Raw genomic sequence first — 22,482 nt, 5'->3', positions numbered from 1 at the left:
GACAGGCAGAGGTGGGCTGCTCAGTGCAGAGGATGCAGGCCCCACACCCTGCCCTCAGCACTGAGCAGCCTGCCCTCATCACAGCCTGAGTTTTACTGCTGGGGGCAGTTACACACAGGGTAGGGAGGAGGGCATGGCAACCCACTCCAGGATTCTAGCCTGGAGAATACCACGGACAGAGGAGCCTGGCAAGCTACGGTCCATGGGTTCACAAAGAGTCGGACACGGCTGAAGCGCATACAGAGGGAGAAGGGTCCGCTGCAGTGCTCATTATAACATCTGCTTTGTAGCAGAATCAGTTACAAAAAAATTCTGGAATGCCCTATGTAAAATATTATACGGATCAACTTTATTGAAAGTGAATGCACAGAGATGACGCAGCATAAAGAAATTTTCCCAGTATCAAGCCTGGGTGACCTTTCCTCATTTATTACAAAGGGAAGGATCAGCCAGCGGGGGTGGTTACTTATTCTTGCTGAGGGTTCTCTGCTTTTCTGCGTGCTCCACAATCTTCTCTTCCACATAGAGACCCTTCCGCTTCCGCACCGCATTCATGTACTTCCGGGCCTGGTTCTCGGAATCGGCCTTTTCCCCAAAGTGCAGGTACTCCTCCTCGGTGGTTGGTACCCAGAAGGGGTCGCTGGGGATGATCTTGTAAAGGAAGGTGACAGAACGTGCTGCATTAGACAACTATACTTTTATTCCCAAAGCCAATTCATACAGTCTTAGTTTAAGGAACGAACGCTAAGCAATGAAGAGGTAAGCTTGCTAGAAATGGTAACAATCAATCATGAACAAATGGAGACAGATTCAATGAAACCTGTAATATATACATTAGTCTTTACTCTTAGAGCCTTTATAGAACACTAAGGAAGTAAGAAAACTATCAATTTTGAATAATAGGAAAAACTCCCCCCTACACCACGATACCCCTGGGTAGAGGTGTTATTTCATTAATTTTGCCTTTGTCCTCAGCACAGATCAACACATGGGTCTATTCTTGATTATTCTGAGTTTTTGCTCCAAAATTCAGTGCAGTACTAGGAGGTCAGTATTGCCAACATGCTGACCACATTCTTATAAAATCGGCTTTACCAGTAAGGACAGTGAGATTCTGACTTTCATATGTCTTGTTCTTTTTGTTGTTTTTTTCTTATTTTCCAACTGGGCAGAAAGACGAGTTATGTCTCAAGCGGTCTCAAATCCCAATACTCTTCGGTTTGAGACACAGAAATGAAAGAAGAATTTATTTTAAAATAGTCACTCTTCAATACAACAGTAGGAAATTTCTGTGGACCAGGAAGGGAGCCCACAGTGATAAACGGAGGTACAAGCCCCATCCACTTCCCACAGGGAGCCAAGACAGGAGTGGTCACGAGGGCCAGACTCTTACTGCCCACTGAGGATGGACGGGCCCAAAGCCACATACCCCAGGCATGTGGGGACCAGACTCCCCCAGTCTTCTTGGGAGGTGGAGTAACTATGTCTGCCTGGGGCTGTGGCTAGAAGTGACTAGTACGTCATGAGAGAAAAGCTATCATATCACCTTCTGAGGATGACGCTCAGCCCGTGCAGAGTCTGTGGTCCTGCACCGTCCACACTGGGGAAGGCACTGACCTGAGCCTTGGCCCTCAGGAGGGCAGAGGAGGAGAGAAGCCCCGCTGCAAGTGACCCTGCCAGTGTGACTCTGCGAGGACAAGAGGAAATCCAGCACCATGAAAGACAGGCGCCAGACTCAACAAAAGGAGAATGAACAGTCAGAGAGATAACAAGGCAATCTGAAGACAAAGTTCTAGAGAGTTCATGTAAAAATCCTCCAAGAAATAAAGGAGATGGGGGTGGGGAACAGTAGTCATAAAACAGTAGGCAGTTGTGAAAAAGAACTAGACCACACGTCACAGTCTCGTAAGTGTGTAAAAGCACAGAACAGTGCCCTTAGGCTGAAGTACTAGACATGAGGACTCAGGTGTCCTCAAGGTATATGTCCTCAGGTCCACAGAGCATCAGCAACATCTCCAAAGGTGCCGTTAGCAAAGGACTGGCAGGAGGTTGTTATTGTTCAGCCAGTCACTAAGTCGTGTCCAACTCATTGAGACCCCATGGACTACAGCACACCAGGCTCCTCTGTCCTCCACTATCACCCAGAGTTTGCTGAAATTTATGTCCACTTAGTTGATGATGCCATCCAGCCATCTCATCCTCCACTGCCCACTTCTCCTCCTGCCTTCAATCTTTCCCCACATCAGGGTCTTTTCCAATGAGTGGCCTCTTCACATCAGGTGGCTGGAGTACTGGAGCTTCAGCATCAGTCCTTCCAGTGAATACTCAAGGTTGACTTTCTTTTGGGACCGGCAAGTTGCTGGGGTCCTGCCCACTCCAGGTCTCATCTGACAAGGTAGCAGAGCAGTGCGAGGGGCGATGCTGCTGATCTGGAAGTCCCCACGTGTGAGAGGGCGTGGAGTGGCCAAGAGGCTGGTAGCGGCCTGGGCGCAGGACAAAGGCAGCTGCTGGTGGGGACTTCCAGAGATCAGATCCAATCTAAAGGAAAGATTCCTGAGAGTGTTTGGTACTACCATACTGGCTCTAGCAGCTAGATGGGACCGGACCAGGCAAGCCACTTCCTGGATAAGGCCACTGAGGCTCTAGAGGGCACTGTGCTAGAGCTGAAGTCCCCACCTTCTCCCCACAGAAGGCCCTCTCTTTCTCGGAGAGGGGACGGGGAAGAAGGTCAGGAAATGGACCATTTACTTGGGTGGTCATCCACAAACACTGTACTTGTAGGAGACTAGTTCTAAACCAGTGATTAGTGTCCCCCTCTAACTAGTGGGACGATAAACGCATCGTGGAATATAAAGAAGCCACATGTTCTTAGCAGGTCTCAGTGGTAGCAGTGAATACATTTTTGTTGTTGTTCAGTTGCTAAGTCATGTCCAATTCTTTTCAACCCCAGTACTGTGGCACGCCAGGCTCCCCTGTCCTTTACTATCTCCTGGAGTTTGCTCAAATTCATGTCCATTGAGTCGGTGATGCCATCCATCTCATCCTCTGCCACTCCCTTTTCCTCCTGCCCTCAATCTTTTCTAGCAGTAAGTGAGGGGCTGGTTGGGAGACAGCGGACTCAGACTGGCCAGTTTAAGACCAGAGAGTCCTTTTTTCAAGAATGCAGAACCCAGGAGCTTCAGAAGGGCCCCATTTTCCCTCGGCACATATCTCTGAAGTTTGCTCAGTCTGCTTCCCGAGATTCTGGGGCCACTGTCTGTGTTCATCTCCTGCTGCCCAGGGACTTGCCTGACACAGGCCCAGTTGCCTGCACTTCCTCTGTCCTGCACGGGCAGCTGCTGTCTTCACCTGCACCCCTCCTGTATCTAGGTTCTTGCCTTGACATGTTGAACAAACTCTCAGGAGAGGGGAGATGGAGTACTCTTTGTCAGGAAGAGGCTAGCCTGGTTCAGCCCCATCTGACTGCATCAGGGTCATTATGAATTTTCTTTACGGGCGATGACAAGGTGACTCCAGACAGTACAGGTGATGCTCACAGAAAAGCATCTCTGAGGCAGGAGAGCAGAGCTTGCCATCAGTTTTGAAGAAAAGGTGCTTTCTTCTAACAGGATCACCCAGAATTCATGTGCCTGCAGGGAGGATATTTTTTGCACCTTCAGAATCTAAAGAGGACCTCATCTAACTCACAGGAAGGAAGGCACCCAAGTGCTAGTTGTTGCCCTGAGCATTAAAAAAAAAAAACAAACCTAGAAAATAAAGAAGTTTTGGGAGCCGGTTTCAATACTTGGCCCAGTTCTCCCTGTGATTACAGCTGGCAGGTGGGAAATACCACGTCCATTACATGTTTTCGATGCTACCGCAATCACTTCTGCCCCACCCTGCACGGCCTTCATCGCACCCCTGGGGGAATCTCAGCACTAAAACAGTGAGACTCGAGGTTACGCTGACATACGTGTAGAACAGCACTGACTGGTAATATTTCTTTCTGTGTCCCTTATTAGCTCCTTTTCTTCCTTTTTTTGCAGAAGGGTAAAACATAGAAAGAGAAATTATGAGACTGCTGACTTCAAAGGTTTCCTCGTGGAAAATGCCTGTAATTTTATTTTCTCTATTTTTCTGAAGCACTTTCTCTCAAAAGCTCTTGATTGTAAATTATATGGTGTGGTAGAATACAAATGAAAAACAGTGCCTTGGAGTGAGAAGCCAGATCTCGACAACTGTGTTATTTCTGAACTTAACTACGGAGGGGGCGGCGGGAAAAAACTGAGACAGCCAGAAAATATCAGATCAGTGACATTTAAGCGTAATGGATCTTCAAGACTTCCTTTGTCCTGTCCCCAAAGATTTGAAGCTTTGGGGAATGGGACCACGGCAGGTGGCAAGGGGATGACAGAGGGATGGTATAAAACTGCAGCTAATTTTCTTGACTACACTTCCCCTACAGTTGTTTACTGAAGGATCGATTTGTAATAACAAGCTATAACTAAGCCCCAAACTAGCATTTTTTAAAAAACTACTATTAAGTATATAAGATTAACTTTCAACCCCTCACCTCTTTTTTCACATTTTGAGAGAGAAATAAGACTGAAGAAACCATCCTGATTTTCGTCCCAACAAAAACTGCATTATTTGGCCAAAATTTGCTGTTTTATATTAACTGTTCCTAAATACCTATTCTGCTCTTTTTCTTTGGTAATAGGTATTTTGGGTAGGCGTACAGACGACCGAGGTTCTGGGGGGAGGGGTAGATAGTCACACCTTTTCTATAAAGCCCAAGACAGTAGGTAAAATAGACTGTGGGCCACATGGTCTCTAACAGAGTCCACTTGAAAGCAGCCCCATAAGCTATGCAAATGAAGGGGTGTGGTTATATTTTATTTACCAAAACAAGTAATGGGTCAGTGTTTGCTGACTCCTGGTGCTAGTGCCAAAGAAACCACCTGCCAAGGCAGGAGATGCAAGAGATGCGGGTTCGATCCCTGGGTGGGGAAGATCCCCTGGAGGAGGAAATGGCAACCTACTCCAGTATTGTTGCCTAGAGAATCTCACGGACAGAGGAGCCTGGTGAGCTACAGTCCATGGTGTTGCAAAGAGTCAGACTCAATATGACCCGGGTAAGACCACACTGCTAGTCTCCTTGTCAGGTGGAGCCTTGCTTGACGGGCCGGATGAGTTGTTCCGGGCAGTGGGATGAAGGGGAGTGACTTGGGCAGCACCCTCTTAAAAGGCTGGAGTGCGCCCTCTGCCTATTCCTGGCTCTTACTGGCTGGAACACAGGGGTGATGGGAGGGGGTGGAATGGCCAGACCACCGTGGACGCAGAGTGCTGAGAGAGGCAGCCCTGGACTTGAGAGAACCTTCTGCTTTAGCTGAGCCATTCTGCTTTGGGATTCTTTCCACAGAGCAGCCTTTTCAGTTTCATACACAATGTATTTGCCAGCTGGGAAAGGATGAGAAGTTTTATAGATTAAAAAAAAATGTGCATTATAGAATCACTTTCAAGGATAAGAGTGACTATAAGGTGATGAAGTATTTTAAACAAATAGAATAAGCGAATTCCAATATAGAATTCTTTCAGGGATGATGTCATTTCAAGAGCTCTGAATATGTGTCTTCCATCTGCATCTACAGAGAATCCCACTGGTCAGTCAACCTACACTCTGTTCTGACCAAACATCCTGCCACCCAGTTTTTTGCACCAGGGTTGATCTAGGTCTTAATGAGATGGACTTGTCATCTCTTAAGACATTCAGAAGCACGAGCTCTAAGTTCTGAAGGCTGTTTCAGCAGTGGCAGCACAAGTGAAGAAGTGTTGCATTTCTCAAGGTCATTGCTCTGAAGTGGAGTAAGTCTTCTGTTCTGAGCATCACTTTGCTGCACTGTCCTATAATCACACATCTGGTTGCTGGAACGTGTGTGAGACAATGCTGTTTTTCATTAGGAATGTCAGTAGTATATTTATCCTGCTCCAGTATGCTTGCCTGGAGAATCATACGGACAGAGGAACTGGTGGACTTCAGTCCATGGGGTTGCAAAGAGTCAGACTCGACTGATTAACACTTTCACTTCTTCATAGACATAGTTCTTCAGAAACTGTCTTTATGAATCCATCTGTTCTATTTTTTACTGGTTTGTGCTCTTATGTAAAAGTTGAGTGCCAAAAACCAAAACCAAAAAGCCAGAAGTCTGGATAAGTGGGAAATTATTATCCATAAGCATGGGGATTAACAAATAACTTACATGTTTTGTGCTACTGTTTTCTACATAATGAAGTCCGGCAATGGTATCTACTCAGACACAAGCCAACAGAGCCATAGAAACGTCACTGAGTTTCGAGACAAAAATGCAAGAAAAATTTCATAGGAAATCACTGTTAAAATGTAGCTTGTACCAACAACCAAAAAATGTAACCTAAATTGGAACAATATTAACTTCAGTTCTATCAAGCACAAAAAATGTAACTTTCTTTTTTTAAGGAGAAGCAGACACAACTGGGTGTTTTGGACTAGCAACAGATTTCAATGATATAAACTTGCTCAATTAAAATCAAATTTGCCCTGTCCAAGGTTATTTTTTCTAAAGTGTCACCATTCTTTATTTTGCCAGATTCACGTGACTACAGAATTCATGTTAAAGAGAAAGCTCTTCCCCAATTATTTCCATTCCCCTGTATTGTCTAAATTTAAACTGTTCATCTGAAGTGTTCCAGAGAAGGGACCCAGTTGGCTAAAGAAAGTAAAAGTGAGAAGAGCTTAGCACAGAACCTAAACCATGAGCTTTGTTTAAACTGTTTAAGGAAAAATCGGGATTATTTGTTTGAAGTTGAATTCCTTGTGCTAGACAGTAGGTCCTTGCTGGCTATCCATTTTAAATACAGCAGTGCATACATGTCCATCTCAAACTCCCTGACTACCCCTTCCCCTCACCCCTTCCCCTCCGGTAACCATAAGTTTGTTCTCCAAGTGTACGTGTTTTGATGAGTCATTTTGTGCCACAACACCTGAAGCCCATAGGAGCCCTGAGTCTCCATAATGGGGGCTGAAGAACGTGAAACATGGAATAATTCAAAGTTCTCTCTTGTAAGAAGTGTAACTGTTTGCCTTTAAATGTTAGAAGTGCTTTTTCCCCAGAAGAAACATTAAAGTTCCATTTTCAAAATATCTGTGGTTTTCTTACCTACAATATATCTTTGGAAGGGAAAAAAAGGATTAAACGTTCTGTCTTAAATTTTACATCAAATGAAAAAAAAAAAATGAGTACGTGTGTGTGTGTGTATTACAAAGCACATATAATCTCAGGTCTTCCAGTCTGGATGAAAAAATGCCATCTGCTTTGATCAAGCAGGACCAGGCAAGACTAACCGGCCTGGGAAGTGGTTGGCTCCTGGGGGCACCCCCTGTGGGGAAGCACAGCTTGAGATGACAAGGAAGGAACTCGGATTGGCTTCTTACCTCCCAGTGGCTGAATACCAGCTGTGGGCTGGCCAGGCCACTGGTCCTTTTCCGGATCTCATCGGCAAAGCCAAAGCTCTCAGCCACGGGCAGCACAGCCTTGATGATGAACATGTCTGTCCCCTCTTTCATCTCCTCCTGCAGCACTCGTCCTTCTCTCTTTGACAGGACCGCGTAGACCCGACCTGCAAAGCCGCACATCTTTTAAATTCACTGACCGGTTACATGTCTTGAGCTGCACCGAGATGCGACTGTTCCTACACCCTCTTCACACTCGACTAATGATTAAATTTGATCCCAGTAATTCTGGCTTACAAACGCGTGGGAAATATCCAAACATTTATTTAAAAGGATAAGCGTGACAATCAGAGAAAAATTAGAAACAAGTAACAAAAGGTGAAATCGCCCCAAAGTGCCTTACCCAAGACAATCCCCTCAACACAGCATGGGAAGAGGGGACTCTAAAAGGACCCTGGGTACACTGTCACCAGCAGCTGTCTTTGAGTATGAAATCCAATGAGTTAGTGTGACTGGGCTTTATAAATGTTAAAAGTATTTTCACAATTACAAGACATTATTAATGTGATGATAATTATAGTGATGACAAGCTATTTGGGCCTTAGTAGGACCAACAGACTGGTTCCAAATAGGAAAAGGAGTACGTCAAGGCTGTATATTGTCACCCTGCTTATTTAACTTCTATGCAGAGTACATCATGAGAAACTCTGGACTGGAAGAAACACAAGCTAGAATCAAGATTTCCGGGAGAAATATCAATAACCTCAGATATACAGATGACACCATCCTTATGGCAGAAAGTGAAGAGGAACTAAAAAGCCTCTGGATGAAAGTAAAAGAGGAGAGTGAAAAAGTTGGCTTAAAGCTCAACATTCAGAAAATGAAGATCATGGCATCCGGTCCCATCACTTCATGGCAAATAGATGGGGAAACAGTGGAAACAGTGTCAGACTTTATTTTTGGGGGCTCCAAAATCACTGCAGACGGTGACTGCAGCCATGAAATTAAAAGACGCTTACTCCTTGGAAGAAAAGTTATGACCAACCTAGATAGCATATTCAAAAGCAGAGACATTACTTTGCTAACTAAGGTCTGTCTAGTCAAGGCTATGATTTTTCCAGAAGTCATGTATGGATGTGAGAGTTGGACTGTGAAGAAGGCTGAGCACCGAAGAATTGATGCTTTTGAACTGTGGTGTTGGAGAAGACTCTTGAGAGTCCCTTGGACTGCAAGGAGATCCAACCAGTCCATTCTGAAGATCAGCCCTGGGATTTCTTTGGAAGGAATGATGCTAAAGCTGAAACTCCAGTACTTTGGCCACCTCATGTTAAGAGTTGACTCATTGGAAAAGACTCTGATGCTGGGAGGGATTGGGGGCAGGAGGAGAAGGGGATGACAGAGGATGAGATGGCTGGATGGCATCACTGACTCGATGGATGTGAATCTGAGTGAGTTGCGAATCTCCAGGAGTTGGTGATGGACAGGGAGGCCTGGCGTGCTGCAGTTCATGGGGTCCCAAAGAGTCAGACACAACTGAGCGACTGAACTGAACTGAAGCCAGCAACTAGCACAATGACATTTTTATACTAAAAATTAAAGCCATATATATATATATATATATATATATATATGTAAATGCTCACTCATATTTAAGCTGATGGTGTTTCAGTGGAATAAGAATATGGGTTTTATTCCCCGAAAACTGATTGTGTTTGGAATCTTAACATCTGGTAAGAATTTTTGGTTCTGGGCTTCCCGATGGCTCAGTGGTGAAGAACCCCTGTGCTATGGCAGGAGACCTGTGTTCCAGCCCTGGGTGGGGAAGATCCCCTGGAGGAGGAAATGGCACCCGCTCCAGTACTCTTGCCTGGAGAATCCCATGGAGAGAGGAGCCTGGCGGGCTGCAGTCCGTGGAGGCACAGAGTCAGACACGACTGAGCACACACAAGCTTTAGCACCACGTCACAGGAACTCTAGCATATCCTCTTGGTTAACACCTTTATTTCAACTTCAGGCATAATTCTGCCCTCCATGCAGAAGGGAGACAACCTACCCTGACTGGCCTCTGTATGAGCGCCACTGGGTGCTCCAGATACCCCTCCAATCAGTAAGCAGAACAAACTGCAAAGAGCAGATAAACCAAAAACCACAGACAGTGGCGAGGAACTTGCTCAAGTGCGGGGATACCTTCAGCCGCCACTCAGACAAAATGCTTCTAAGGACAGCGTAATCTACAAACACGTTATCCTGGAGAATTCACACTGCACCGAAGCAGAGCACAAGTCTCCTGGGACTACGGTCCTGGACTCTGTCCTCCTCAATAACTGGGCAGGGAGCTGGTGTGGAGGTCGCCCACCTTGACTTACAGTTAACTTTTTAGACTAGAAACAGTGCACAGAGCAAAACTGTCTGAACTGGCAAACTTTTGTCTCTGACTCAGATATCCCCCTGGTGGTGGTGATGAGGAAGGAGAAAGGAAAACCAACGGCAGGAAACCCATTGTGTCACAGGCTCAAACAAACAAACAAAAGCTTTAAAACTCTGATGGGCCTTCCCATCTCCAGGCTTAGCAGAAAAACACATTAAAAACGCCCACAGTGATGACAGGGACACCTGTCCTCTTTTCTAACCCGAGGAATGCTGCGCCCCAGCCCCAGCACAGCCCTCCCCATGCACCCAAAGGGGCTGACGCGGGCTTCTCCACTGTGTGCTCTGTCTTCAACAGCCGGGCTGGACCAGCTGCCCTGGGCTCTATTAAAACCGCTTCTTTTCAAATTTCAGCCATTTTCATATTCCCCCAGGTGGCACAGTGGTAAAGAACCCCCTGCCACCACAGGAAGACGTGTTTGACCCCTGGGTTGGGAAGATCCCCTGGAGAAGGAAATGGCAACCCACTCCAGTATCCTTTCGTGGGAAATCCCCTGGACAGAGGAGCCTGGCAGGCTGCAGTCCATGGGGCTGCAGCGAGTTGGACATGACTGAGTAACTCACACACACACCATCACCAGCCTAAGTGTCTTTTCCTCAGTCCTCTCTCTCTCTGACTCCTCTGCAGTTCCTGTAACTACTGATCAACACTCTGACAAATCTCAACCACCTTAGGGCTACTTTCCTCTGACCCCTGGCCCTCGGACCATCATTCTACTGTCTACAACAATAATTCTTAAGGGTATGATTTCTTCCTAAGAGTATTCTTTGAGGCTCCAAGCTCTTCTCCAAACCAACTTTCCCTTCAGAGAGCCCCTTCATTTCTCAATGGTGTGGTTTAGATGATTAACTTTATGTCTGGGATGCCTGGGACTCTATTTCTTAGCCAGGCCTCTCATTTGACCTCTGATCCCACATTTACTGAGACTGTGGCCCTCAGGGCATCTCCATGGTGGAGGGTGTGCTAAGTCACTCCGGTCATGTCCCACAACCCCATGGGCCTTTAAGCCGCTTGAAGACAGCATCAGCCTTCTCTCCTCCAGTCTTTCTCTGACATGACTTTCCTTTCCTCTTGCATCCTGACCACTCTCCTGTTTGAACTACTATTAATACAACTTATTCACAAAGCTTTTAGAACACAGTATCTAGAACTGAAAGCAATATTTTAGATACAGTGTGAAAAGCTCTTGAAAAAAGCAGAACAATCAGCGTCTTTATTAGCGATTCCCCTCTGGGCTGTGTAAGATTTGCCTGAAATTCGTATGAGGGAAAAAAATTCACTGGAATTAGCCAGCGAGTGAACTAGTCATCTTTATTTACTCTGCCACCTCATTCTAAGGGAAGTTTTAAGGTGGTTTATGGAAGTACAGCCAAAACAAGGCGGGAGAAAGAATGAGTAAACTGGGGCAAATGCACCATGAAGAGGTGGGCCAGTGGGGATGAGCTGCCTGATTCCATCCCACTGCAGAGGTTAGCCGCTCCTCCTCTTCCTTCACAGGATCAATAATTGTAACTGAAACTGAATGTAATAAATCATGTAAATTTGGCCCATTCCATCTTAATTCTGCTAAAACTAAAAAACTGGGACACAATGATGGATCACTGAACAAAGGAAAACAGCCACAAAAAAAAAAACAAAAAAAAACCAAAAACACCCTTCCAGATACACTTGGTGCTCATGACAGGTGTGTCCAATGCTCAAGAGCACTCAGGGACCCTCTCTACAGCTGCTGTTCGGCTGGGACACAAATGCAGCCGCATCAACGAGGATTCGTGAGCCTGTGGCCCCTGACTGGGAATATTCTGACGTCCTCCTGACTGGGCATCTGCCCCATCACCCCGAGTTGTTCGTTCACTCACTAAGGAAGCTCACTGTGTGCCCAACTGTATGCAAGGCAGCAGGGGACAGGCATCCTCCAGGATGGACGCCAGCAAAAGAAAGGTTAATTGCCTGGACTGGTTGGGATCAGGGCTCCGGTTTTAATGACTACACTATAAATGTCTCAGCCTGTACTCCAGGCCCTTTATGACCTGGCGGAAACCCAACACCCCAGCTCCTGAAACGGCCAGACCCTAGTGCACGGACCCTACACTCTTAGCCAAGATAAACCATGCACTGCCCACAGGACACGTTTGAGGTTTTTCCACTCTGAGCTCAGTTTCTCCAACTCAGAGCACACTCAGCCCAACTTTACAGTCAAATCCTTTCCATTGTTTAAAGCCCATTCAAAAACAACTTGTTCCAAGAAGCACTCTGTGAGATCCTAAGATCAAAATAATCTCTTCACCATCTGGGTCTCACCTGTTCTTTTGTGGCATTATATTCTTATGTATCAATACATATTTTCTTCTTCCACACTAGGCAGTAAGATTGGTCTGCAGATTCTACAATCTTTAGAGCTAAAGTTTGGCAATTAAAGTTGACTTTTTTTTTTCTTTTCTTCTGAATTAGCAAAGGAGGCAGTGGTTCATAGCAATGTTTTCTCTAATAGGAAACAAATAGGAAACAACGTGAATTTCCAATGTGGGGATGATAGGAAGTAAACTATAGCATATCAGATTGATAGGATATTATGCAGAGGTTAAAATGCAAATTATGACTACTAAGTAGCCAAATGGAAGTGTGTTTATAAAGTAAATAATAAATGTAAAAAGCAAAACACCTAGCAGCCTCTAGCATAATACAAAAACAGCTATGCAAAATGTACTGCTGTGGACAAAGATTGTACAAGAAAATGAAAAATGATGGGTTGATTTCCAAGAAGGAAGATTTTTCTTTCATCTTATGGTTTCTGTTACTGTTGGTGACACTTGTGGTTTAACTTCAACTAAACACACACACACACACAGAAATCGGTGGGCACTGCTTATTCCTACTACACTAACTTCCTTTTGTCACAGAACACCCAGACTGCTAAATCAAGCCAGTGCGGTTGACAGGATGCAGATGGTCTTCAACCAAACACGAGATAACGTGCACTGTGGACACAGTGGGGAGTGTGGGCTGGTAGCTGTAAGATAGATGGATTCAGCCACAAGTCTATAGGAAATGGATGTTAGCCTCACTCCCACCCAGGATGGATGTCCTGAGTTTAGAAGGATCAGTGCTCTGCTCACAGCTCTGTCCTTACTGTGATAATCAGCTACTTAAAAACCCGGAAGGCATGGGATCAAATCCCAAGTTGGCATGAAGCTGGCAAAGGTAATAAATACTTCAACAGGATTAGGATCAGTATCTAAGAACCCAATTTAACAAGACACAGTGTGGGTAAACGCAAGGTTTTACTGTTGGGTTCAGTCAACCAGTGGCCAGGATTAGAAATATAGGGCTGCACTTGCTATTGTTGGTGATTAGTTGTTCAGCGGTGTCCAACTCTTTACCACCCCACAGACTGTAGCCCACCAAACTCCTCTGCCCATGGGATTCTCCAGGCAAGAATACTGGTGTGGGTTGCCATTTCCGTTTCCAGGGTATCTTTCCAGACCAGGGATAGAACCTGCATCTCCTGCATTGACAGGCAAATTCTTTACCACTGAGGAAGCCCCATTAATGCTGCAGAGCAGTTCCTAGAAAACCAACTAGAAAGGCATTTAAGTTCAACAGAAGTTTCTGGTGCTGCGGACAAAGACAATTTAATATCTAGTTGATAAACACAAAATTACTCCATCCATCAAAGCTTATTTCAAAGTTCAGTCACTTTCAAAAGACTTACCTGGTTTTGAATTTTGCTATCCAAATGATTCATAAAATTTTGCCAAAAATGTATACTTATTCACTAAATTCAATTGTATTTTACTAATTGTTTTACAAAATCAAGCTCTTGTCACCTTAACTCATCTCTCAAAGCAGGAACCATGCTTAATACAGCACTGGCATATACAGCTCAATGAATTTTTGTTGCACTGAATTATGAGATGCTGGTGAAATATAAAAAGAATTTTATATGAAATTTTATATGAATTTTATATGAAATAAAAATAAGCTTATAAAAGTAAACAGTAATACTAAGTAGGCTTCTGATACATTAAAATACATATATTTATAACAGTATAAGCATTTATCCCTAAAATAAGACAGAACTACAATAATTGTAGATGTGACTAAAACTAGTACTATCTAACAGAAAAGTCATTTTTTATGTGTGAAGTTCTCACCCAAAGATAAAAAACAATGAAGAGCATGAACAACAGATGGAAATAGTTGGAAGAAGAAATATGAAGAGAGACAATTTACTAGTTACATGATGATCAATTAAAAACACAAACCAATTCTGATGTCTATTCAAGCCCATTAAAAAATTTTTCATGGGTTAAAAAAATTCTAATAAAACTACACTGCTAGGAAAGTCGATTTAAGAAGGTCATTTTCTTGGCATTATTTCCCTAGACAAAACAATTTTAAGATAACTATTTTTTCTGTAATATTTCCCATTCTGACCATAAGCAATTCTACACATTTATAAAAGGATTTCTAATTTCAGCAATCTGTGTAGAAAAAAGTTTTCAGAGACTCACTCCTCTTACTAAATAAAAAAAGCCTGAACTCGTCCTTTTGTCAATTTTTGCCAATTCTTGGAGAGTTAAAGCAACTGGCAGGCTTCCCTGGTGGCTCAGTGGTAAAGAATCTGCCTGCAATGTGGGAGATGAGGATTCAGTCTCCAGGCTGAAGTTTTCCTGGAAGATTGCTGACCATCCATGTAGGAAGCAAAAAGTCTCAGGAATATAGAGATCTCCTCATTTCTTTCTCCAGTCATAGGTGGTGATTTAGAAAGAAAAAGCAAAATGTAAGAGAACACAAGAGCTGACTACCCTGACAGAGACCTCTGATACTAAAAACTGGTTATCACAACCAAAGCATTCCCCCAAACAAGGTTTAGGAGGCAATTTTCTAGTTTAAGAAGGCTTCAAACCAATTAAAAAAAAAAATTCCAGATCAAATCTAAACAGTTTTTTATAAGGCAGTGGGTAGGGCAGTCAGTCGGTGTCTGAGAAATGTGTTATGAAGGCCAAATCAGTGACACTGGTCCAAACTGTGTACAGTGGACCCTTGAACAACACAGGTCTGAACTGTGTGGGTCCACTTATACATCCACTTGTACACGGATTTTTCTAAGTACATACCATGCTGTTGCTGTTTAGTCACTCAGTTGTGTCCGACTCTTTATGACCCCATGGGCTGTACCCTGCCAGGCTCCTCTGTCCATGGGATTCTCCAGGCAAGAATACTGGAGTGGGTGCCATTTCCGTCTCCAGGATCTTCCCAACCCAGGGATCGAACCCATGTCTGTTACGTCTCCTGCTTTGGCAGGCAGATTCCTTACCACTGAGCCACCTGGGAAGCCCAAGCGCATCCTACAGTACTACCCAGCCTGCATCCGAATCCACACACAGGGAAGGCCAACTCTAAAGGAGTGCACGGATGTTTAGCTGCACAGTCAGTCAGTGCCCACAACCCCCGTGCTGTTCACGGGTCAACTGTACTAACCCTTCTCCATGGTCACAGGTGAGATTTGTACCCGGATAAGGCAAGGCAAAGACGTGTTCTGCTTTGAAGGGAGAGGATGGCAAAGAACCCTGAGGGCTGAGATAAGCATTTCTTCCTAGAAAATGTCAGAACTGACTCTGCTGGCCAAGCGGAAAGTGCCAGGTGAAGATCAAAGAGCAGGATGACTAGATGCTCCAAGGACTGTGGGGCACGTGCAGGGGCCTGGTGGTGATCTCCTAACACAAACGAACACATGGGCACAGAGCACCAACTCCACAAAGGCGACTCAACAGTCTGCTGGGGACTTCTGGTAAATGCCAACAGCTGATCCTGGCTTCAATTTCTCTGCTGAAAAAGCTGTCTTCTCAGAAAGGTCAAATGTTGCTCCGAATGGATAATGCAAGGAGAGATGGCAATTTGGGAGGAGACATGTGTTCCCGTTACCCTGGGAGTGCAGTGGAGAGACAGGCAGGCACAGACCTACATGGACCCCAGACTTCAGGAAAGATCATTTCAAACACACAAAGGAAAAGAAAAAAAAACAACAAGACAGTTTTCAGGATAACAAACCCTAAGATGAAACTCCTTTCTGGGAGTAATGGGAGTCTGAAAATATCAATCATGAATGTTCCCAATGAGAAAAAAAAGGAGGAAATATCCTCCCCACCCAAAATAAAGCTGTTAGGTCACAGGAGGTACCTGCTGTGCCTCTGACTCCTGTTTGAAGAGGACACACACAGGAGATGGGAGAAGAGGAAGATAGCAACTAAGACTTGGGGGGCGGTGCACAGTATGTCCCGGATGCTGAAAACTAGAATAAGGTGAGCTGACCAAAATTACAGTTATAAGCAACAAAAGGGTCTTTTCCATGACTTTCAAAACAAGGACGAGACACACTTAAAACGTGGAGAGGCTTGTGTAATGTTAACGGAGGACAGCGGGATAGCAGAGGCTGGTTCTCCATACCTACGTTAACTCCATTTTCCCCAACAAGGAGACTGGAGAAGAAACCAGAACAAGCAGAACAAACCTCATCCAGGAAATGTTGAAGTTCAAGACAGCTGAGAAGTTGACAAGCAACTTCTTAAACCTTCTTGACCCTTCTCAAACAAGTTCAAGTCTCCAAGACCAGAAATGTGTCCTATGGTCCCAAAGAAATCTGCCCTTTTCAGAACTGATGCATAGCAGGGTAGCTGGCAAACTACACACTAAGTAACAAACTTTTTAAGGATAAAGGCACTGGATTCCGTAAACTACAGACTAGAAAATCATATGCTAACTTCTTACAGAATCTTAAGAAAACATTATGAAGATCTGTATATATTTATACAAGCATGAGTTAAATGAAGACATGGACTTTCTAACATGAAGTCGTTATCAACCTAAGCTTATTTCTTCTTCTAACATGGCTAGTAAGTTGGTCATGAGGGGAATGCTATATTCAGAAAGGACCTCAACTTCATCAAAACATCTGATTCATTACTTTTCTTTTTTTGCATCATGGGGCATGCAGGATCTTAGTTGCCTGACCAGGGATTGAACCTGCAGCCCCTGCAGTGCAAGTGTGGAGTCCTAATCACTGGAATGCCAGGGAAGCCCCTGATTCAATACCTAGTGACCTTCCTTTCTCATCAGGACACCTAAAAAAAAAAAAAAAAGTTGAAAAATGAATCAATGTGTTAAGATTATAGTATTGAGAATTTTCTTGGGCAAAACCGCCAAACTTCCTCCATTATTGTAATGTTTATACTATTTTACACACACACACACACACACACACAATCTAAGAAAAAAAATATATATAGACCAGGTTTACTCATATGTAAATACAGGGGTTCTAGTGGGACTATATCACTTCAGTTACTGAAATTTAAATCCAGTTTTTTGGGGAACAAAATAGGAACAACAACAACAACAACAACTTATTAAAAAAAGAAATGAAGTTGATCCTAACTCCTCACAAGTTAATGACAAGATGCAACTGCTCAGACTTTGTTAAAAGAATGCTGTGTCACCCGTGGGAGGTAACAGCGTGTCTGTGTTTGGTCCCAGTGAGACAGTATCTTAGGTTGCTTAATTTAAGAAGGAGGCTGACCAAATACAGTATGTCTAAAGGACAGCAACTGGATTGATGCAAGGATTAAAAAAAAAAAATGCATATCCTGAAAACCACCTGAAGGATATGGAGAGTTTTCCCCTGGATGTAAAACTAGAAAATAAATGCTACCCTCAAACATATAAAGTGCTATGCATGTGAGAGGGACCAACGGTGGGATGAATGGCGAGACACTGGCAGGAAACAAGACTTTTGCTCAATTAGAAAGAAATTGTTTAATCTCAGAACTGGCTGTGAGCTACTCACCCACAGAAGTATTCAAACAGCACCTGCCAGGGTAGCAGAGATAGGATACCTCTGAAGTCTTCTTCAAATCTGAAGGAATCAAGACTATCTGGTTCTAATTCTACCTTTACCTTCTAAATTAAGACGGTTAAGCTGGCTTAAAACTCAACATTAAGGAAAAAACAAACTAAGATCATGGCATCTGGCCCCATCATTCCATGGCAAATAGAAGGGGAGAAAGTGGAAATAGTGACAGATTTTCTTTTCTTAGGTTCCAAAACCACTGCAGACAAGGACTGCAGCCATGAAATTAAGACACTTGCTCCTTGGAAGAAAAGCAATGACAAACCTAGAAAGCATATTAAAAAGCAGAGACATCACTTTGCCAATGAAAGTCCATATAGTTAAACTATGGTTTTTCCAGCAGTCATGTATGGATGTGAGAGTTGGACCTGAAAGAAGGCTGAGTGCCAAAGAATTGATGCTTTTGAACTGTGGTGCTGGAGAAGACTCTTGAGAGTCCCTTGGACAGCAAGGAGATCAAACCAGTCAATCCCAAAGGAAATTAACCCTGAATATTCACTGGAAGGACAGATGTTGAAGCTCCAAAACTGCAGCCACCTGATGTGAAGAGTCAGCTCCTTGCAAAAGATCCTGATGCTGGGAAAGACTGAAGGCGAAAGAAGAGGGCAGCAGAAGACGAGACGGTTACATAGAATCACCGACTCAATGGACATGAGTTTAAGCAAACCCCAGGAGACAGTGAAGAACAGAGGAGCCTGGTGTGCTGCAGTCCATGGGGACACAAAGAGCTGGACAGGACTTATCGACTGAACGACAATAACAACAATGTAAATGTGAAGAAAATCTGGGAACACTGGTTTAGACCAGTGTTCGCTGAACTCAATGATGGGTTCCATGAGATATTAACAGGATGCCATACTCAAGGTAGGCTGAGAAACACTGCATGTTCCAGGCCATACCAAGATCTGACACCTGGCACACACTGACTTTCAGCCATCCAAGGATAACCAAATCTCTATGGCTTTGTTAGCTCAACTGTTTTTGAAATGCTGCTATGGGTGCTCAGTTCCTTTCACAGGAACTTTACTGTGATGCAAGTCTAACTTTCTTTTTTGGGGGAAAAAACCCCAACAACTTAGATTTATGCTTGTAGCAATTAATCAGCAAAAGAACCAAACTAAAAGGAATGCAGAGTAAGCACATACTGACTCAAAGGACCTCAAAGCTAGAGAAAATCCAGCAGTTTGGTCCACTCGCTCAAGCAGTGCAGGATCCTCCGTCTGCCCTCCTCACTGCAAAGCAGCTCCAAGACCTCAGAGGGGAAGAGAACTACTGGGTGCCAGGCCTGGTTCTGGGGCCTGTATTTGTGTTCTCATGTTACTCTCCACAACTTCCAATGAGTTATTACCTTCCTTTTTCAGAGGTGAAGAAAATATGCCTCAGTGAAGTCAAATCCTTTAAAAGTCAAAACAGCTACTGAGTCCCAGGCTCAACGTCTCCTAAAGAGATCCTAAACATTCTTCTCCCGAAGAGAGAAAAATCAGGAGTGGCATTTGGTATGTTAGCAGTGGATAAAGTCCTCAAGTCTCCTCAGAAGAGACCCAGAATTCACAGAAGCCCTTTGCATTAGGGGCATAAGACTGTTGTCAGACTCTTTGATCGTTATCACAACTTTGCTTACCCAGATTGATATGGCGATTCCCTTGTGAAAAACTATTGCACAGGTTTGGATAGTAATGTATATGAGCAGTTTAAACCTCATTTACCAGACCTTTCATTATAGAAACGAGTCTTTCTACTTTTGCAGAATAAAATATCCTTAGTTGGCCAACTTCCACTCCCTTGCCCCCAAGATTTTTATTTTACATTTAAGGCCTCTGGCTTTCCAAGATCTTGCTGTTGTTTAGTCGCTTAGTCATGTCTGACTCTTTGTGAACCCGTGGACTGTAGCCTGCTGGGCTCCTCTGTCCCTGGGATTCTCCAGGCAAGAGAATACTGGAGTGGGATGCTGTTTCCTTCTCTAGAGCATCTTCCCAACCCAGGGATCAAACCTGCATCTCCTGCATTGACAAGAGGATTCTTTATCACTGAGCCACCTGGGAAATCCTATTCTAAGATCTTGTGCCACGTGCTCAGTCCCTCAGTTGTGTCTGACTCTTTGTGACCCCAGGGACTATAGCCCAGCAGGCTCCTCTGTATATAGAATTTTCCAGGCAAGAATGCTGGAGTGGGTTACCATTTCCTAGTCCAATGGCTTGGCTTTCCTGTTGGTAAAAGATGCAGGAATCCTATGTGGCTGGAGCCCCACACCTTGATAAAACTGAGAACACAGTAGCTACAACAAGGATGGTATTGGCCCCTCTTGGGTCCCTCAATTGAGAGCTACCCTTTCCTTTGGCTCGAGGAGTCTCCAATATTCTCTCCAGGGTCCTTCTTCCTCACCCCATCGTGGCCTACCTCAAGGGACTCAGAGCCTGAGTTTGGGGCTGTGCACTAATGCATGCAGGGTGGCCCACGGGGAGGTGGCTAAGATCTTAGTTCCTTGATAAATCAGACAACAATGTAGCTTCTGTGAAAACATATTAAATGAGTTTGGTTTTCTAATCTACTACTCAGGGCATCTGAGTCTTTCCCTCTCCCGCCTTACCGAGAACATCGCTGGTGGCCATGATATCGCACGTGTACATCGCTGCCATCAGTCGCTGTGGCTTCACTTGCAGTGCGTAGCGACAGGCTTCCTTCATGGTGGCTATGAGCTGTCCTGAGAAGGGCCCGTAGCAGTCAGTGAGTGGAGGCTCTCCTCTCTGGGAAGCCCTTTTCTCAAAGGGCTCGGAGCCATCGTCTTGCAGCTCCTGCTGTTCGTCTCCACCTGAGCGGGTGTCACCTCCCCCCTGCCCCTCCTTCGCCAGATCACCCGGTTCTTGATTCTGTTTATTACTTGCTGTCTGTTCTTCAAACTTACTCAGGTCCCATTTTTCCAGGACAAAACACACACCCATGAGCGGCTCCTCGCACATGGGGCCGGAGAGGGTGGCTAGCTGGAAGCCGCTCACAATGCTGTTGCCCAGGTCTCGGTACCGACTGGCTTCTTTTGAAGCTTTGCCATCGAGGCCTGTCCACACTGAATTCTGAAAATCCTCACTTTTATTTACTAGTATGTTGGGCCCACATTTTCTTGGGCCAAATGACCAGATTTGGTCCACTGTGTTCCTCCACTTCCTCCCGGTGAGGTGGTGCTCGAGCTTTCCTTTGAATCCCCAGATTTTCTCTTGGGTCTTCTGATGGATCATCTGAGAATTATTTTTGCCCTCATTTAGAGAGGATGTTAACTGCTCCATAGAACGAATCAGGTCACTGCTTTCTTCTAGAATCTGAGTGACCTCCTCTGGGAGCGGCAGGGCTCGGACGCTGAGTGTGGCAAGTTTGTTGGGAGTCGTCATGGTGATGAGCCCATCGGAGTCAACCTGGATTCCTTCAGGGATTTTGCTCTGATCCTCCTTTGTTTGGTGGATGACTGCAACTTTCTGTTGTTTGCCAATTTCTTCATTGACCATGTCGACTTTCGGGGGTTTTGTGATTGTTTCTCTGAACGGAATGATGGGTTCAGATACACTGATTTGAATCTTTGCAAACCTACAAAGTTGAGAGGAATAATACAAGGTTATCATTAAAATGGCATCAGAACTCCCATGGAGCAATATTACATAGTAATTATTACATAAAAATTATTTCACTAGGAAATATTGGTGATTTACAGTCTATCAGAATTCAAAAACCACTTTCATTTCAGATTGAAAAGACTACCTCTAGTGGGAAGAGATCTTCAGGAGTTCCTTGCATATACCAGAATCTCACTGCATTGTTCATTCATTCTCAAAACAAATAAACCATGTATTTAGATAAGACTGTTCTGAGTGGAGAATAAATGTTTTAATAAGATTGACATATTAATTCTTTAAAATAATATTTTCCAGTTGAAGAATCTGGATAAGGAAAGCTCAATGATGAAAACTTAATAATATAGAGAAAAAAAAATTCACAGAACATCAGGATATCCACTCAAATCCTGACAGTGTACTTGGCTTTGATGAGGCTCACGGTGAGGCCAACAAGGTCAAGGAGCTTGTTTAGAGTGACTCTCCCCTAAAGACCTTCTGCAATGATGGGAATGTTCCATACCTGTACTGTGATTACTGAGCACTTGAAATGCAGCTAGTACAACTAGGGAAATCAAGTTTTATTTTTATTTAATTTTAATTACATTAAATAGCCACACGTAGCTACTGAACATCTGAAATGTGGCTACTGTGACTGAGGGACTGAATTTTCAATCTTATTCAGCTTTATTATCTGGCCACTGTACTGGACCACAGAGGTCTTGACCGCAAGTGTGGCATCGAGTTCGGAAAGCCCCTTCTCTCACATGCCATCAAGTTTAGTCTCACACTGCACTTTCTTTCAGATGAGCTGCGCCAGTTCACCAAGGGCAGACTCTGGAAACTGGCATGGTTTGACTCTGATGACGATCAAACCAGGCAATCTTTCTTTTTCTCTTATTTTCTGTCTACCTCATTCCCAGGTAATACTAAGGCTTTGGTCTGGTCTACCACCAGCAATGTGGATGGATATATGTATAAATGTACATATATATGTACATACATAAGCACATATGTATGTATACATATATACTATGAGATATCTCTGGATCCTGGAATAACGCTTTTTCCCTGGGAAATG

The 22,482-nt window shown here is 44.2% G+C and overlaps 1 protein-coding gene across 3 annotated transcripts in view; it reads right to left on the bottom strand.

The window, feature by feature from the left end:
• Positions 1-327: 327 nt before the first annotated feature.
• EFL1 (elongation factor like GTPase 1) overlaps positions 328-22,482 on the bottom strand; it is a 111,713-nt gene continuing 89,558 nt past the window's right edge. For all 3 annotated transcript variants that reach the window (XM_069558970.1, XM_069558972.1, XM_069558971.1), the window contains exons 18-20: positions 20,393-21,378; positions 7,451-7,635; positions 328-651 (exon numbers count right to left, since the gene is read on the bottom strand). In XM_069558970.1, coding sequence (XP_069415071.1) covers positions 463-651; positions 7,451-7,635; positions 20,393-21,378 — 1,360 coding nt within the window. In that variant the 3' untranslated portion in view covers positions 328-462. The remainder of the gene's footprint in view (positions 652-7,450; positions 7,636-20,392; positions 21,379-22,482) is intronic.

Source organism: Ovis canadensis, chromosome 18, assembly GCF_042477335.2.
Source record: "Ovis canadensis isolate MfBH-ARS-UI-01 breed Bighorn chromosome 18, ARS-UI_OviCan_v2, whole genome shotgun sequence".
NCBI classification, from domain to species: Eukaryota; Metazoa; Chordata; class Mammalia; order Artiodactyla; family Bovidae; genus Ovis; species Ovis canadensis.
This window is presented reverse-complemented; position numbering and strand designations above follow the sequence as displayed.